The sequence below is a fragment of the Mirounga angustirostris genome, unplaced genomic scaffold (assembly GCF_029215605.1).
Source record: "Mirounga angustirostris isolate CCGP_5_RB_7025 unplaced genomic scaffold, mMirAng1.0.hap1 SCAF_10, whole genome shotgun sequence".
Classification (NCBI taxonomy): Eukaryota; Metazoa; Chordata; class Mammalia; order Carnivora; family Phocidae; genus Mirounga; species Mirounga angustirostris.
In genome coordinates this window covers 80191798-80211272 of record NW_026991718.1, presented here as the reverse complement: position 1 = coordinate 80211272, position 19475 = coordinate 80191798, and the positions used below count along the sequence as shown (strand labels likewise).

Sequence of the window (19475 nt, the reverse complement as noted above, 5' to 3'; positions counted from 1 at the left end):
CTTATTCCATACATTTCACTGGTTTTTTCCCCCACACTGTCTGCTCTTAGAATTCAATGCACAAAAATGCACCAGTTCCCATGGGTGGGGGTGGAGGTCATAAAAAGAACTGAGTTCCCGTCTGTTTAGAAATTACAACTTTAACAGCCAAGGCATCTTTATTAAATTCAAACACCTACACTGCCCCGTACAATGCACTTGCTGCCTGTCATTTGCTGGCTTAATGCCTTTGTACTTTTTTTTAAATCTTGAAAAAAGAGAAAAAGAGGACCCTATTCAAAATCAAATCTAGGGAGGACAACAGAGAGCAACCGCCTACGTGCCAAAGAACTCAGGATCGAGGGCTTTTTGTACCGAGGTCTTTCTCTACTGCCATGGTGAGGCTTGTGTTCAGGGCACCAGGCCCGAGCACTGCCCTGCACCCCTGGGAGGTCTTTCTTTTTTAAAACCAGCTACCAGAAAATAAACAAAACCATTTCCCCCAGCCCCAGGACTTCATGAGCAATGTAACACAGAAACTTGAGGTAAGAAATATGAGAATCTCGGGGCGCCTGGGTGGCTCAGTTGGTTAAGGGACTGCCTTCGGCTCAGGTCATGATCCTGGAGTCCTGGGATCGAGTCCCACGTCGGGCTCCCTGCTCAGCGGGGGGTCTGCTTCTCCCTCTGACCCTCCTCCCTCTCGTGTTCTCTGTCTCTCATTCTCTCAAATAAATAAATAAATAAAAATCTTAAAAAAAATAAAAATAAAAAAAATTAAAAAAAAGAAATATGAGAATCTCATTCAAGCAGTGTTACTATAGCCTTTCTACTTCAAAGCAAATTAAGTTAGATCTTTTATTTTCTATCTTTTGCCTTTTCGATACAGGAGCAAAAAGAAGTGAGTGGCTTTTACCAGTACATCGCTTATAACAAATATACAGTAGCTAACACAACCATTTTTCTAATGCTGGTCATAAAAATCATTATGTTTTGCCAATTGGGAAACCGGTTTCTTTGCTTTAAATAGAAATTATTTAATTCCTTCAGGTATTCCTAGCTTCAGAACTTCTCTGTTGAATATAAAGACATTCAAAATAAAACAAAAAGCCTCCATTATAATAAACCTAAAAACACGAAGAATCTCTCATTCAATCAGTTTGAAAGCTTAAAATGGTATGTTTTCCTTGAAGAGGTGAACATGGAAGTTCTGTGGAAGCTTCCATCCTGAGGAGTGACAGTGGTTTCATGTACCCTATGATTTTTACAGAGAGACTCAGCACTGCTTAGTTCTGAGAACAATCATGGGCAAGGCTGGCAATAATCAGGACACTTTAAGGTTTATAAAAGAGAAATGACTTGCTAGAATACACTGGGTTTAGCAAACACCTGGCAGGCCAGGCAAGAAGGGCCTCACCTCTGGATGAAAGAAAGAACCCACAATTACAACAAAGCTGGACAGAAAGCTACCTAATAAGGTATGTACACAATTTTCTTCCAAGTTAGACAAAAGGAAAACAGGAGAATGAAGAAAAGGGAAACAAAAAGAAAGGAAAGCAATGTCTATACCCTTAAAATTCCCCGTTAGCTTCTGAGAATTTAGGTTCCAAATTAGGTTCCTATTAATCAGATTAATAGGAACAGGTCAGAGGAGGCAAAGAACTTTATACACGGACACCGAATTTTACAACTTTTAGACAACAAAGAAGCCAAAATGGGTTAGAGGGGTCCTTTGAGAAGTTGTAGTCCACCATGGAATCCTAGAAAGAGAAGTGAAATGACTCAAGGAACAGGGGTTCATCTCTGCTGGGGTCAAGGAACAGGGGTTCATCTCTGCTGGGTCCACCATGGAATCCTAGAAAGAGAAGTGAAATGACTGCAAGGAAGAAGGGGTTCATCATCTCTGCTGATGCTCTGGCTATTATGAGCAAGGACTCCTCCAGAGAGCCAGGAGGGAAACAACTTCAGTGGGAGTCCTGGATGTTGCCAAGCTGAGGTCTGGGAGAAACGATCATGAGAGAGCTATTTAAAAAATTTTTTCCACTTTAGATACCATCTATTGATTTCTCCTAAAGAATATCCATCATACAGCACCATCCTATGCTCCCAATCTAGTCCTGTAATAATTTCTGGTTAAATAAAAACCATATTCAAGGCAAACTTGAGTTTTCTAGGAAGCTATTAATTGCCTTATTTTTGTTGTTGTTGTCATCTGTTTCACTGCCTTTCTATGGGTCTATCACAAAATCATCTGTCAAGTCTTATACCCCCACAGACCTCTTTCCAATATGGTCAAAGTCAATCAGGTATTCTTTCCTTCAGTCTTAGAGATTACTCTCACAGCACTCTCTTCCCCTCTGCCAACCAACACTGCTTGCTCTTCAGGCATCCTGTACTCGCCCACAAACTTACTAGGAGCCCTTCTCAACTCTCTCCTGTACAGGATCCCATTTCCTAGAGCCCTTGTCACCTTCTTCTTCATTTGTGGGAACACATCCTCCAGTAGCTTCTTGAGGAGGAGTGAAGACAAGGCCAAAGGCTTTAGGGACTTTGCAGGCCAGGGCACAGAATTTTTACCCTCACAATGTACATATAATTTTGGCTGAGGGAAGTAATTTTCCTTCAGGTTTCCACAAGTATAACCATGTCATTTTCTAGTTTCTGACGGTGTTCCTGGAGAATCTCAGACCATTCAGATGCCTGATACTTAGTGTAAGACCCACGCACACCCCTCTACCTGGCTCCCCCCACCGTGGCTTTCAGGGATCCTCTTTTCATCCCAGACATTCTTAATGTCAAGATGATGTATGTGCGTTTTTATGGGTCTTTTTTTGTTCATTGTGCTGGGTACTCAGTACATCTTTCAGTCCAGAAATTTCTATTTCTTAGTTCTGAAAACTTTCCTTGAATTATTTTCATAGTTCTCCCTATAGTATTTCCTGGACCATCTAATTAAATGGAAGTTAAAGCCCCTGGATTGATTTTGTTTCTCCTCTGTTCCCCATAAACTTAACACCCCCCCGCCCCAGACACACACCTACTTTTTGGGAGTTTTAGTTTATAAAAAACTTTTCAAAAATTCTTATTTTCTGAACATTCTTATTTCATGAATATATGTTCTTCTCATTCTAAGACTATTAAGATTCTGTGCATGTGCATATGTGTGAAATATTTACTCTGTTCCCTACACTGTCTACTTCCCTCAAGGTCCTTCTTCCATTTGTCTTAGAATCTTTCATGTTAAAGATTTTTCTCAGTGCCCACAATCTTGGCTGCCAACTCACATGTAAGACAGTAAAAAGCCACCTAAGGGCTGTGGAGAGCACTTGGTAACTATTAAGCTTTAGAGCAAGGTGATGTGAGGCAGTATGGTCATTTCATTGGTGCCTTATGTCCCTTGGGCCAGTCGGTATCTCCACAGAGGAATCTCTGCAATATTCTAAGCATCCTCCCAATCTCCTGCCTGGGTTGAGCAGCAGGTGTAGGAAAAAAAGGTGGCTTCTGTGATAAGTGTGGTTGCCAGCACTATGGGAGCTAAGGTGAGAGTGCTTGCAGTACCCCTCTCTCCATATACTCAGTTGTGCCGGAGTTCTCTGTTCTGATGCTCTGCTGTTCACTTTTTCTAGGAAGTCTGTATCTGCTCCGGCCGAGGAGAAGGAACACAGCAGCCTGGCTGCCTGGGGTTGGAGAATCTAACTGTCCACATACACATGCTTTCCGCCTCACCTGTTGCCTCTCATTTTTGACTCTCTTCCAGAATTTGCAGTACTAGCCTTCTTACAGTCTTCACTCTTCCATGCACTATCTAATTTCCACAACTTGGTTTCCTTCCTTGTTTTCGTTTGTCTTTGTTGTTTATACCATTTTTGTTTGTTCTGTCACTTTACCAGGATTTCTCAATGGAAGTGAGATAAGCATCATGTTGTTTTTGTTCAAACTGTTTTCCAAAGTCAATATAATTGTTATTATGTAATTATTTATTTTAATTAACACAATTAAAATTATCAGAAGTTTAATTCAAAATGCACACCATAAAATAACAGTAAGCAAACAACTTACAAACAAGAACAGGCTACAACTGATGTTCTCAATTGTCAAATGAAAACCTCCAAAAGGCTTTTTCTTCTGTTCCCTATGAAAGTACCATACTCTTGGTTACAAGATCAACACACCAAAAAAGACCATAAACTCCTGGAGAGCAGGAATCATGTTTCACTCATCTTTTTCACTCTGTCATAGATATCATAGTAAATACTTTTCTCAGTTGAATCTAACTCTTACACTGAACATATGGCATCCAAGACAAAACTGCTGCTGTCTTGGATGCCATTTAGCATTTAGAGTAATAAAAGACTAAAGAATCCATTCCTATCTCTATGTCCTAACAAGATCCAATCAAATCCTAAAGCCATCTTTTTGAGATCACTTGTTGAGTACATAAAGCCTTAAACAATAATGATTACATTTGGATAGTGCCTCATACTTTTTACAACACATGTTTCATGCCTCAGGATATTCTATAAGGTCCATTAAAGTACTTTAAGGTGTCTCTGGAACTCAAATTAGAGATCTCAAGCCCCAAAGTCCATTTAAGAATGGGCATAAACTTCAAGAACAAGTCCCTTCTTTCCAGAGATGCATCTAGGACTACAAATGACCAATTCATCCATTTGAGAAATATTAAGCACCATGATCAGTACACAAAGATAAACTAGACAGTCCCTCTCCAAGTCTCATAAACCATACACTTTAAAAAAAATCCACAAGACAATGTGGAAAGTGCTGAGTTTCCTAGGAATAGACCACTAAGCAAGTTCTGGTTTGCAAACCAACTGGTTGACAACACTGAGGCTAAAGTAAAAAAAAAACGCAATTACTGATTCCTCTTCCACATTATGCTTTAACATTTGAAACTGTAAACTGGACCCAGAGCAAGATTTTAAACTATCAACCATAAAAACCACCTCACTCAGAACAGGCTTTCAATTTAAGGGAGGAAGGATGATTAAAACTAAAAGAAAGCCCTTAGTAAATGTATCTTAATAGATGATTAATGTGAAAAGTTGGCCTCTTGCAATAGAACCTCAAAAGAAGGTAGCCAAAAATAAAACACATATGCCGTCAACCATCAACTAAGTAACATCAATTCATACTGGATTAACCTTATGCCTGTGATTTCAAGTAACAAAACCTAGGAGACTCTAACAGACATGCCTTTTCAGGCTTTCCCCACTAGGAATGATTAACATGATATAATCCTGTGAAGCATTTGCAAACTGATGTCATCATTATTTTCTTAAATCACTCTTTGAAAATAAAATCAAACAAACTGAAAAACTGCATGATGCTGTGAAGTGATTTCCAAATCTCTCAAACTGTAAAGAGATTTCCTATTCCTTAAATTTTCCCAAGCATGCCTAAGTATGTACTTTTCCAGCTATGCTTTAATTAGGCTCCCTTTCTAGTTTGCTATTTAAAAGTAATGCTTTCATCTCACAATTCCAAAAACTTTTCTAAATAGGTCAACTGATTAATAGTGAGGTCCATTTAAACACACTCCACTGGACTTACTGGCTTTAGCAGAAACCGACTTTAATAAACCAGCCTGTTCACATTCAGCTACCTCCACGCACTTTGAGGTCATGTTACTTACTGCACAGATATACCACCAATCGTTGAGGTTTATTTGTACAAGTTCTGATGAAGCCTTAGTAGAAAAACTATTTGCTTCTCCCCAAAGACAATTCTTCCCCATCTTGAGGCAACAAGCAACATTTGCTGAATTAAGCTAACTCTTAGAAAATTTAGCTGTAAATATAACCAAACACTAGACTAGGATGTCAAAAGAACACCTGAGAACTTTTATGGAGTTCTGAAAGACAAGACAGCTACCCCCTGCAAAAAACCCGGAGCTGCCAACTTGACAGAAAGCAAGGCCTGGGCTGTAGGTGCACTTGCACGCCCCAATGCATGTATCACAGGTTGAACTGTAGAAAAAAGGTAGCATTGTGCTAGTGTGTACTCTTGTTGTGAGATAGTCATGATCTGCCACACAAAGGCCTTTGTGTAGGCAAAGAGGGGTGAGGAAATGTTTCCTCTTTCTTTATGATACATGAAGACCCTGTAGGGGTGAAGGAGTCCACCATGTCTTCCTTCCAAGATAGAGCCAACAAATACATTGGGCAGTTTATTGATTTTTTTCTTAGAAAGTTTATTTTCCTCATGGTACAATTTAGCTTCAGTACAGATCTCATTTTTCTCTTGCTTTCCTTTGCTTTTAATTTCTTCCACTTCCACCCACCTCTCTAAAATTTCAGTCACTTTGGAACTGGTAGAAATGCTAGAAATGAATATAACCATGTGTCCTCTTGATGGAATAAAAAGCAAAGAAACTGCTGGGGCTGACACTGACCCCCGACTTGAGGCAACCAAAATCACCAAGTGACAACGGCAACCCCAGGGCTAAAACAGTCTACGGAGCACAGGCACAGGGTCATCTTCCCAAAGGGTAAGACTGGGAAGAGATAGGGAATTGGGTTTTTTTTTTTTTCTTTAAAGGAAAGGATAAATTCTAACCTTAAACAGAAAGTTTGATTTTGACTCCTATATATACTAAAAAGATCATTTATACACCGTTAAAATAACCCAACCAGAAGGTGCTGTTGTTATGATGGCACCAAAGGCTTGCTCAAAACAAATCTTCCCTAAGAAATTGTCTTTTTTTGAAGTTTACTAAAGTAGCAAACAAACCACAAACATATCTTGCTTTTACTAATAATTTGGTAAGTTTCCATGAGGTCAAAATGAAGAAGTATATAGACTAGACAAGAAACTTAGTTAAATCTGTAACAGGTTCAAAAACATATCCAAGCATACCAACTAATGTAGTAATCTTAACTTAGACCACTGATCTTTTGCTCTTAATATTTGTATTAAAAATAGACAAAGAATGAGAAAACATGCTAATCAAATATGTAGATGTCAGGGGAGTAGGGAAAAATAGTTAATAGATATCAAATCAAGACTCAATGGAACAAGAGCACAAACCATTAGGATAACACAATACAATTAAATATTCTTCATTTGTGCCGCCCCCCCCCCCCCGCCCCAAAAAAGGGAAAGCATGGAATGGGAGAAAAAGCTGGCCTGTGAAAAATTTTTACGGAAAAAAAAAATGAGCTAGGGGCAACATTCTATTTGAGGCAGAGGTATGATGATGCATCTAAATATGAAAGGTAATACAGTCATATTAACATTTTTTATTCAGGGGGTCATTACCACATGGGGTTCTGAATCTGGATGCAGTACTTCAGTAAGCGGAGAACACCCTGAGTGGGTCCTGATGAGAAAGCCTGGGGAGCAGACTCAACCACTTGAGGGGTTGTGAGGTCCAGGAAAGGACTGGACCGAAGCTGCCAGTGTGAACTCGGCTGCCTGAGCTCTGCATTCTCCCCCTTTCAGCCTGGGACCAACCAAAAGCAACAAGGAAAATGGAAAACAGAAACAGAAACCTCATTTCCAGCTAAACTGAGAGACAGCCTGAAAATATCTGCAAAGACTTCTAAGACCTCCAGTTCACACAGGAGCCGAGAGGGAAGTGGAGGAAGCTAAAGGAGAGGGATGCCAGCAGCAGCACATCTCAAGGAGCAAAGGAAAAGGGGAGTATACACACATACTGATTTCTCTTTTTTTAAGATTTTATTTATTTATTTGTCAGAGAGAGAGCACAAACAGGGGGAGCGGCGGGCAGAGGGAGAAGCAGGCTCTCTGCTGAGCAAGGAGCCCGACGTGGGGCTCGATCCCAGGACCCTGGGATCACGACCTGAGCCGAAGGCAGCCACTTAACCTACTGGGCCACCTAAGTGCCCCACACATACTGATTTCTAAAAGATGAAGGACCCATGAGGGGCAAAAGCACTCACCTGCAAAGAGAAGAAAATCTGTACTCAGTTTTCCTGCAACCGACTTTTGGGCCATTTCTTTTTGTTAGTCAATGACAAATATTTGTTATCTTTCATTTTGGGGGGGTTTTCGTTTGTTTGATTGTTTGTTTGTTTTAAGTAGACTCTAACCCTGGCATGGAGCCCAAGGTGGTGCTTGAACTCATGACCCTGAGATCAAGACCTGAGCTGAGATCAAGAGTTGCATGCTTAATGGACCAAGCCACCCAGGCGCCCCTCTCCTTTCAGTTTTAATTGTCATTTATCTTATGACTTAGGGCTGACCATCTCTATCTACTTTGTTAATAACAAAAGGAATCCCTATTCCCCAAACAGTTCTGATTGAAGCTTTAATGCCAATAAAGAGCTAAAAATGATTTATGGTTTAAATATTCCCAAATTACCTTCTGGGACCTAGAGTGTAGATAACACTTAATTACCCCGGGCTAGTAAAGAGGAGCTAGATCACCAGGAATCCAAATTAGTGGATTCTATTCATGCAAATGTTCCCTCTTTCATACCCAGCTCCATCTTTCCTGCTTAAGAGGTGCCAAGAGGTGACTCTGAGTTTGAACTTTTACTGAGAAGCTGAAATTAAAGGGCTAATTGAAGCAAGTAAAGTCCAAAGTTCTCATTTAGCAGACATCCTTAATCCTCTAGTCTTTGTTTTAACTAATAAACAAAATGGCTGTCAAACTTCAGTCTCTCTCCTCTAACCAATGCTGGCCTTCACTTTGCAATCCTCCTCCCCATAGATGCTGGATAATGGACATTTGTCTCACTACCACTGGGCCTGAAAGCAATTTCCGTGGCATGTGTTACAAATGAGCTTGAGCTGAAGTTATAAACCACCAAACTAACCTGTATCGTGTCCTTAGGCAAAGTACAGCCTAGGGTTTAAATGGACAGTGGAGAATACTGCATAAAGTACTAGAAATAGCCGGAGCCTCAACACTCAAGCATTCTCACATACGAAGTTCAAATGGTCAACATGCAACTTCAATAAACCCTGGGCCACTCTGGGTTTCTGTTATGTTCAAAGAGCACTGAGAAGAGCCTCAAAAATACTACAAAAGAGTTTGCAAATAAACTGCAAAAAGGGTTACACAAACAGCAATGTTGTCCCTCCTACAGAGGAAGGTTACGTCCTATGTTTTCTTCCATAAGCCCGGGCTGAATATTTCCAGTCTCCTTAGTTAGAAAGGCACTGGTTTTCTAAACTAGGAACAAAGGATAAAGTTTTCAGATTGAGACTACAAAACACATAAAGATTCCCCCTAACCCCAAAATACTCTTAAATAACTTGGGTAATAAACCATGTGTTGTTATTTACATTAACCTCCACTGTTTAGTATCAATACAGGGCTTTCTTGTTGTTTTGGGTTCTTTTTCTGCTGTAGGAAATATGAATCAAGGTGTATGAATTAAGTAGAAACAGAAACTACTATGAATGAGAAATCTGGAGCTGTGAAATACATAATAAAAGGAAAAAAAAATCAAAAGGTGTTTTTTGAGCCCCAAGTGAAATAGAGAGAAATGACGTTTCTATGAATTACAAATGAAAACGCTGTGGGTAACCAGAGCACCAATGTTAATAGTATTAATGAATTAAATGAGCAGGTAGTACAAAATGTATTTTCCCACTGCAGAATATAACTAATTCCACTACATTAACAACTAGATTACAGAAGAGCAGGTGTATTATACCCAATGTAATTCTTTTCTCATCCCTTACTCTTTTTTCTTAAAGATTTTATTTTTAAGTCATCTCTGTACCTAACATGGGGCTGGAACTCACAACCTGAGATTAAGAGTTGCAAGCTCCACTTGACTATGCCAGCCAGGTGCCCCTTTCATCCCTTACTCTTAAATGGAGCTACAGTTGAGGCATTCATTTAAAAAAAAAAAAAACTCCTAAAGTTAAGGCATTCTTGGAAAAAATGTTTTCCTGTGAAAAAGTCTGAAGTTTCAGAAAAATATGTACACATGAACTTAGACCCAGAGGCCAAGAGAAGAAAAGAAATCAGGTCAAGCCTGAGCTCGCCAACTTAAACCACAAACAGAAACACCCTTTGCAGAACTGGTATGATGCTATCTCTGGGCCCCTGCTGTTCTGCATCTAAGCACAATATGCTGATGAGTAACTGTGGGGCAGGTCCTTAAGTTTTTACAAGCAAGGAAAACATTTCGAAGACCACAAGGAATGTGAAGGCCTGCCAGTCCAAAAGTGTAAGCTCTCCCTCCGAAGTTACCTGAACAGGTAAGCCAGGGGAAAGGTATTATGTCAGGAGGCCACAGAAAACATCCCTTTGAGTGTCTGGCTACCAATGTGAATAAAGAAAGAGAAAACCAACTGGACGTTTCCCTTTTCCCACCTCTTCTAGCCGCCGCCTCTGTTCTTTCTGTTGCTCAATCCGTTTCTGCCTCTCTGCCAGCAGCTGTCTTTTATATTCTTCTTGCTCCCGGAGCTGTTGCTCCTGCAGTAACTGCTGTCTCCGAAGAGCCTCGGAACGTTCCTTGTTCTCCTGCTGCAGTCTCAAGAAATCCCTCCGAAGCGTCGACTCACCAGGCACGTTGACAATGGAGCTGGAGGAGGAGGACGCAGGGCTTTCAGGGGTGCGCACAGATCACTCTGCCCTCCAGGTGAGACCGGGGCCTCAGCCTGCTATTCTATTCATCCTCCTACTGAGTTCCTCCCTCTCTGAGGCTCAACTAATAAACCCATGGGAATAACTGTATCTACATTCAATAGTATTACATCTTTTATCCATTTCACAAGTATCTTCAACTCCATCCTGGATGTTTGCTTGATAAGACATCTCTACTCAGGATTCTCACATCAACTCAAACTCTGTACAAGGAAAGGTGGAAATCCCCTTCTCCCACTTGATGAGTAGAAGTGGACCCACCTTCCTCTTTGACCACCTTACTTCCTACCAAGTCTTACCATGTATGCTCTCCCACTGCCTGTTTCCAGAGTAAGCAGCTGAGCCCAAGTGGGTCCCAAGAATGAGCCGCGGCACAGATAAACAGCATCACCGCTAGCTGGTCTCCCTGCTGAGAGCCACGGCTCCATTTCCGATACCCAGAAAAACATGGCAAATCAATCTCCTGAAACCGCCTCTTTCCTTGTGTCATGCTCCTACCCAAGACAATTACACTGCTCACGAAATCAGTTCAAATTACTCCAAAATACTTAGTCTCAAATGGATTCAAATATTCTATGTAATAAGAAAAACATATGGAGTTTTAACAGTATATTTTCTTATCTCTTCATCTGCTCTCTTCAAACTCCCATTGCCTGGACATAGGTCTCCATAGGTCTTTCAACATACCCTTCCAGGCTCTTTTTGTCCAGTGAGTCAAGTTATGTGTAGCTGAAGGCATGAAGGACTGCCAGGCAAGACCATTATTAAAATTTTAAAACCCTCCATTCTCTGAATAATTAGTTACTCTAAGGTTCATACTACCAAACCTTCAACCTTCTGCTTCATTGTACCTTGGGAAGTCACAGACACCCAAAACATAGTCTGTAAGATGGATCAGGGCAGAATATACACAAGTAGAAGAACTGTATTGCCGATAACCATACTTGTGGGAAAAGCAAAATAAAACAAAACAAAACAAACATTTTGGGAAAGATTGTAGTGTTTTTCAACGGAGGCCCGACTGGCCCCTGGGCAGGACAAGTCTTTGTGAACAGGACTCTTTTATACACTGCACAGCGCGTACCATCCATGCCTCCTAGAGCAGCAAGCGCCAGCGGTAGGCTCCCCGTCCCCAGAACCAAATGCAGCCCCACACGCTGCCAGATGCAATCTCGGGGAAGCACCACTGGATGCGAGGATCCAGAGGGGGGAGATGTTAAGGCACTTTCAAGGTACTTGAAGATTTCTTGAAATCCTGGCATCGATATAAAACCATTTCTTCATAAGCAGGAAGCTGAACAGTGAGTGGCTTTATCATTACCTTGGCTCTCCCTCCTGTTCAGGCACTTCCTCCTCTTCTTCCTCACTCCCACTGTACTCATATTCAGTTTCATCTATAAAGAAAAGGGCAAGATAAACGGGACAGTTCACAAATCATGACACATGCATCTCCAATAGCATTACAGCAAAAAATAAACAATATGTCCTTTATGAAAATAATAACGTGTACAGAGAACCTGGAAAGAGGAGAAGTGTGACATCCAATTCCTAGAGTGAACGGCAGCATTCCCTGGGCTACCCTTACTCCGCATGAAGAGCGGATTCTACTGCATTCCAGACAGCTCCTTATGGGATGCACTGGGGAGGGGGTCCAGGGCTGTGAGAGGGGCTCTCAAGCTCTTGACACATAAGAAAAGTGGTCCCAAAGAGTCAGCAAATTCGGAAAGTCCCACTGATGCCAAAATGCAAAAGAAAGAGATTTAACAGCCCAAATCAAGGCAACTAGGAGACATCATTTGGTTATTATTGGCACTCAGGGAACCACTTAGAGCCCAGCAGAAAGGTCTGCAGGCCTGACCACGGGTGAAGCACAGGAAGCACTCAGAGCATAAAGACATGAATCAAATGTTCCCACAAATTTACAAAGATGAAGCCGGGGAAAAACTGATGCAGAAACAATACAGCAAAAGGAGAGAAAAGTTGCTCTCCTCTCACCAGATAAAGCACAAATTTCAACATGAGCAACCTGTTTTCACTTCAACAGGTTTTATGCCATTTTCCCCAAAGTAACAGCCCATCTTTTTTTTTTTTTTTTGTAACAGCCCATCTTATTGGACGCTGTACCTAACGTCAGTACCCAACTTTGAGGGAGCATTGCACTCCAGAGAGCAATCAAAACTAAAAAGGTTGAAGAGATTTACAAAACCAATCTATTCACAAAACACATTTCCAACTTTTTTCAGACACAGAACTTGAAAATCGGTGTCCTGGTTAAAGAAAACAAATCTGAGAACTTAAAATGGGGTTGCAGTCTATATCATATATAATTATACATAAATATTTCTACAAATTCATGAGTCTCTCTATATGACATTAGTTCTTTTCATTGCTAGACAGTCAAAACTATGTAATTTTAAAGAACATTAAAATAGCCTATCTTCCAAAGGAAATTCCAACCTAAATAATCTTTGGACTCCTTTAAATAGTACTGTGTTATGTTTAAAATTTTGTACTATAAGTTCTTCCTTATTGACAAGGGGATGAGGGTATTTGAAAGGTAAATAAATGCCAAGGGGGAAAAAAGGCCACTGTGACTTGAAAACTAGAAAATGAAGATAAAGTGCTCTACTGTTCCCACCTGCAAATGTGCACGAGACTCCAGGCTGAGTAGCCAGTAAATGCCTGGCACACAGCAAATGTTCCAGGACTGTCAGCTATTATTAAGAAAATACATACTGGGAAAATGATCCAATCTACAAATAACCTTTTCCCAAGAAAAAGCTTTGTTTACAAACTTTAGTTCACTTGTTGTAACTACATAGCTTAACGTACAAAGCTTAATTACGTTTATAACTGAATTTATCAGAGGGCCAAAAAGCTGTTGTGAGCATCACTGATGATTTAGCTCTGAAGACTGAAATGAACATGTAAAAAGCTCAAACAGACCTCCAAAGAGGACTGTGAACAACTCTTCTATCGCCTTGAACTTGCACTTTTTAGTTTTTTTCTTTGACCTTAAAGTTTGAATGTCAAGAAAAATTCATTATCAAGATGCCAGGTATTCAAATGTCTTTCTGTAAAGTTATGGTAAGAATTCATAAATTCATAATTCTTTGATCACTGTGAGCTCGAGGCCTTAGGAAGGGCTGTGAAAACGGTGACGAAGCTTGACTACACCTTGCTGGACAGAGGTAAACAGAGGGCACTCCAAGCAGGTGGACACAGAACATGTAAAGATATAAAACCAAGATACTGGGAACAGAAAGGAATGTTAAATAATTGGCATAAGGGCATGTTCATGTTGTGCCGTAACGAGAGAAAAGTAGTCAGGTGACCACGCCACCTGCACAGAGTACAGCAATAAGAAACCCAGAGGGTTCTTGAGCAGGAGAGAAATGGGTGAACATACTGATGCGGATGTTCACAGCTGATGCTCAATAAACCTTGAGTGATGTATTCAGAACGCCCATAATGAAGAAAAAGAGCAGCACAAAGACATGCTCCTGTGGGGGAACGAGAGAAACACCCCTCCGTGTTGACCAGCCACAGCGCTTTCTATCTGGTGTCCGCCTGGCGACACAACACGCAGCTCCAGTCAGCTCGACCTGAGCCAGGCTGGACCTGAGGCTCATGCTCATGACTGACCTGCAGAGCAGAGACAAGCTACTCCAGCACTGGCCAAGGGAGCACACACTCCTGGGTGGAAAAGGAGTAACCTATTCTAGTGGCAAAAACCTAAAATATTATTTTTTCAAGATGAAAATAAAAACAGGTCAATACCTTTCTCTCCTCTCTTCTTTCTGGTCCGGTCTATGTGGTCCTTAAGCTGGATTCTAACTTGCCTTTCATTTGGCTGATCCCTTATAAAAGGATGTTTCAAAAGCTGCTCTGTGGAGGGTCGCTGCATGTAATTCTTCACCAGGCACCCTTCTATAAAACTAAAAAATTTCTTTGACCTATAAGAGGAAGTAAAAAAGATCATCAAATTTCCACTGCAAAGAGCAAGACTCCATAATATGAGTGAATTATTAGTCTGAAAACATATAAGAGCTTCAGAATTCACTGTGAACATTCTGCAAATGCACAGGAAAATATTAGGAACTCGGGACCATGGTGGATAAGAAGCATTATTTAAGCATGGTTTAAGAGTTATGCCACATCATCGACAACAAATCACCAAAAGAGAGCTTTGAAGGAAGTCAGATTTAAACAAACTGGGTTTAAATGTAATGTTGCTTATTAATCATTGAATCACAGAGGTGGAGAAAGCAAGGGGGTAAAGGAAGGCTTTTGTGAAAATGAAGGCAGACAGAGGACAGCAGATGTCTGGAACCTGGAAGACAAGGATGGACATAGAGATAAGGAGTCGGTATATGACCAAATGCTGGGGCTCTTGAACCTGTTAATAAGACATTTCAATCAGTTTCCAACTGATTTATCTATCAATTCTCTATGCTTAATGTACAGAGGTAGAAATACGTAATAGTTCTAAGGAGGGCAAGGATTCTGTCACCTACATTTACCCTACCAGCTACAACTATTTTTGCCTGTTTCTCCATGCCTGGCTCATGATGACCCCCATCCCTGGTCTTGGCCAAGACACTCACCCATCCTATCTTTTGAGACTCAGGTAAGGCGTCGTCTCTTTAGGTAAGGCTTTCCTGGCAACACTCTACCCCTACATCCCCATAGTTAGGAGCCTTTCCTCTAGGTTGTCTGCATTTAATAGACTGTACATGTCATGTTTATGTTTCTGTCTCCTCTGCTGAGGTACAGGTCAGGAATTGGTTCTGATTTTTCAATGTCGGCAATGCCCAACATTGAGCATGGGCAGACCACAAGAGGTATGTAATAAATTTTTGTTGAATGAATGAGTTGTTCAGTCTTTTAAAAATGTGATTTAGAAAATTAGTTCAGTTCTTTCCAATTACTTCACTGCTTTTAAGAATCATGTCTACTGTCTTGTATTTCCATTCAAACTTACCATTTTTTTCAATTCAACAAATATTTATATATCAACAATTTACATTTGTTTATGCTAGGCTCTGTAAGAAATACACATAGGAAATAAAGTGGAGGAAATCTATGTACAAACAACAGCAGATGTGTTATCAAACTGCCAGAGGAAGAAAGAAAAGAACTACTGCTACAGGAGGTTAGACATCAAAAAAAAGTAGGATAGTCGATATTCTAGAGATGGGAGAGAGAAGCCACCATTCCAGAATGAAAGGAACAACATGAACAAAGGTAGAAAAGTACTAGAGAGTAATGAATCATTTTCTGATGCTAGTATGAAAAGTGGAAAAGAACAGAAAAATAGGTCAGGGTCGGCTCAGAGAAGGGCTCTCAAAGTCATCAGCGAAGTTGTGACTTTATCCTGTGGTTAATGAGAATGTTGTAGTGGACTTTGTTTTTAACACAGAGATTCCTAAACTCCACTGCCCACAAAGACCACTTGAGGAGTTTATCAAAAATACAAATACCTGGGTCATTCCTCGGACCTAACAAACCAGAAACACTAAGGCTGAAACCCTAAATTAAAAGATTCCAAAGGGATTCTTACCTACCAAGTCTAAAAATTAACATTTGGGAATCAATGATCTACAATATTTTCTTTAAAATCGATTGTTAAGTTCTGCTGGAAGAGAGTTCGCTGATCACTTCTCCAAAACCAGCAGTAGCAATGTACATTGGTGGATAGGAAGACAGCAATCAGAAAGGAGGAAGAACATTATGTGTGCAATCATCTCATCTTTTGGAATACTTGGGTAAAATGAGAACAATGATTTAAATGGATGAAAATGCATCTAATCAAGTTTAAAGAAAGTTTCATGTAAGAACACAGAAAGAATCTGTCATCTACATCTGTCTCTTTACATCACTGTATTATGCACAGAGTGGTTAATCCCCAAATGCAAGTAATGGACAGAATAATCAGAGTGGGGCCAGCTGACAAGACTTGTGAATTGCGAGGTACCCTGAAGACAGAGCATAAACTCCGTTTTTAAAAAAATAGCATTATTTAATTTAGCTGGCCAGCCCCACAGCTTACTCCTTGGTGATGCCCACTATATACATTTGGTTTCCCTAGGGCTGGCCACCATAGATGTCCAGAGTTATCAAGTTTCAATACAAGAGACCAACCGGGGCTAAAATCTTGGCAACCATACTGCCTTAGAGAACTCTCTAAAACCTGGTAAGTGGAACTAGATAAGCTCAGTTATCTGGAGTTGAATGTGGTTAAAGACAGTATAAAAAGAATGAGAAAAATCCTGCCAGCAAACAAAAGGTGGGGAGAGACAGGAACAGGGAGAAGTGTGAAAGAAGCAAGAGTAAAAATACGTGTGTGCATATAATGCCCACAGATGGGAAAAGAGAACTACAGGACATCAGAAAATGAGCAACCAAGAAGAAAAGAACAGACAGCAAGAGCTAAAAGACCAAATCCAGAAGAGAAAAAGGCTTGAAATTGAGATCTTTTGCATATTTCACAATTAGAGTCGAAAACCCAAGAAGAGACGACACTCACTGGAAACCCAGTGAGAATAGTTACAGAAGGGGAAAAGACCACCATGGTAGCAGGTGTGAGCACTAATAAGACCGATGTGCCCAGGAAAACAGGAACAGAAGGGGAGAGGGCCCACATGCACGAGGAGCCTGAGTGGAGACAGAATTGAGAGGAAAGCACTCAGAAAAAAGTTCAAGAGGAAATAAGTAAGCAAAATTCTCAGGTGAAAAACCCTTTCCCTCAACACTTTTAAAACTAAACCAAATCAACACTTTCCCGCACCACCACAATTCTTAAAGTTTTCGCCAGGGAAGGTCACCATCATTGCCCTTCACTGATAAGTGACTTTTCTGGAGCAAATATATGAGGGCCACAGGGAGAAAAGTGGCAGCCCAAAGACAGGACCATTCTTTTCATTTCTGGAATGAAAAAAGATGCACCTAATTTCAATGTTTTGCAACAATTAGGAGTAAATGCCTCCATTAACATTCGAATCCCATTTCACCTGAGGAGCTTCAAAGTCAGTACAGCTTTGCTTTTGAATGTGAAAATGCTTAGAAATGTATTATACTTAAAAGAGGGCTTAAATATTAAAATGAAACTTTTTCTTTAACCATGTTACAGTGTTTCCTATGGTCACTTGTTACTATTTTGTAATTAAAAGAGAATTTATCAAGAAAAAAACATTTTAAAAAAATACTTTTTAATTGGTGTTTCAGGGCACTGGCTCTTATGTTCTTTGGGAACTGGAATGACTAGAGTTTTGTACTGGAGTGAAACTGAAAAGTAACAGTTTTTTGTAAAAGGAAAGAGCAACAACAACAACAAAGCATACATAGCTTACCATTTTTTTGACTTCAGCCTGGGAGGAGGGTTTCTGGGAATGAGAAACAGTGCTCTCATTGGATGCATGTCACAGAGAGCTGGGGAGAGGAGACGGTGACGTCAGTATGGCACTTTTTACTCATTCTTTATTTCTAGGGCTCACTCAAAATATCTAATGTGCTGTCCCATCACCTGACGGACAATCTTTATGTCAAGCAGTCTAGACATTCAGATATGAACCCTAGGGCATAACCTGAGTTCCCCATTTAAACACAGCAAAATATAAGGAGGTCAAGAGCAACAAGAAGAATACACAATTTCAAATTGACATTGGAAAGTTTTTGTAAATCAAAGATAAATACAGATTTATAGTCTTAAGGGAGTGAACAGCTTAAGTTTCTAAATCATCTATAAGATCGCAATGAAAATAATTTTATTGTCACAGGGTCGTGGTGAGGATTTAAATCAGACACTGCTTGTAAAGGCATTCATACAGTGCCTAGACACAGTAAGCGGCTGTGAAGCCCTCCAGAAATGTTAACTGTTCGTTCGCTGTAGTGCTAGGAAGGAGCAAAGACGAGAGAATAAAACAGACTATTTGATCCTGTGCAAGTACCGTTTATACTTCTACCACTTGCCCAATAAAGCTATGTCAGGTGCACGCAATCTCACAGTAGGTAATGTGCATTTTCGTGTGTCTATTTACCTTCATGAGAATCTTACAAAGCAGCTGGGAAATGGGGGCCAAAGAAGACAATCTATTCCCACTGTGAAAGAAAACTGAAACAAAGGATCCGGCAATACACCCCCGTCTCAATTCCTCAGACGGAAACATGAGGAAACACATGGTGGTCAAGACTGACATCCATTTCTTGTACCGCAAACTAAATTTTAGCCGTTGGAAATTTTTTTCATTCATTCAACAAATATTTATTCAGCAGCAACTAGGCAGCAGACAAGTATACATTCTTTGTATACCCCCCCTTTTTAAGGGGACCAGCAGATAATGCTGTTTTATCTCTATTCTCTGCAATTCTACCCCTGTCTCTGCTCAAAAATCAATTTTATGAAGTTGGCATTCAGTTAATTCAAAGGAGAAGCAAATTTCACAAGTAACAAAACAAAACAAAAAAACAAACAAACAAAAAAACCCCACAAAAAACCCAGACCTTATTCTACAGATAAAAAGTTATGCCTCTGTTGGTAAAGTCAACGGAAGTATTACTAAAATTTCATGTGTCAGGACCAGTTTCATGTGTTAGGATTTAGTTTCATTGAAGTTTAAATTGTAAAATGAAAATTACTGCCTATTATTCTGATGTCAGCGTAATTCAGGTCACACATCTGAATACAACTTAAATAAAAGATAAAATGTAACCTACAGACTTCAGGGATCTTCAAAAGGAACACTGGATGCCAAGAATCCTTTTACATCTAAAACTTCACTGTATTTATGCTTCCTTCATCTGAATGTCCCACTAGGAATGGCTTTACCCATGAAGCCGTTCTGTTTGAAGCCTTGAGACTAGGTTTAAGTCACATATAACAACTGGGCTAAAAAGGAAAGAACGTTACTTA

The 19475-nt window shown here is 40.2% G+C and overlaps 1 protein-coding gene across 50 annotated transcripts in view; it reads right to left on the bottom strand.

The window, feature by feature from the left end:
- The window catches only part of MAP4K4 (mitogen-activated protein kinase kinase kinase kinase 4), a 188143-nt gene that overhangs the window by 41903 nt on the left and 126765 nt on the right, over positions 1-19475 (bottom strand). For all 50 annotated transcript variants that reach the window (XM_054509933.2, XM_045885209.3, XM_054509938.2 and 47 more), the window contains exons 9-12: positions 17917-17995; positions 14345-14520; positions 11886-11958; positions 10292-10502 (exon numbers count right to left, since the gene is read on the bottom strand). In XM_054509933.2, the coding sequence (XP_054365908.1) occupies positions 10292-10502; positions 11886-11958; positions 14345-14520; positions 17917-17995 (539 nt within the window). The remainder of the gene's footprint in view (positions 1-10291; positions 10503-11885; positions 11959-14344; positions 14521-17916; positions 17996-19475) is intronic.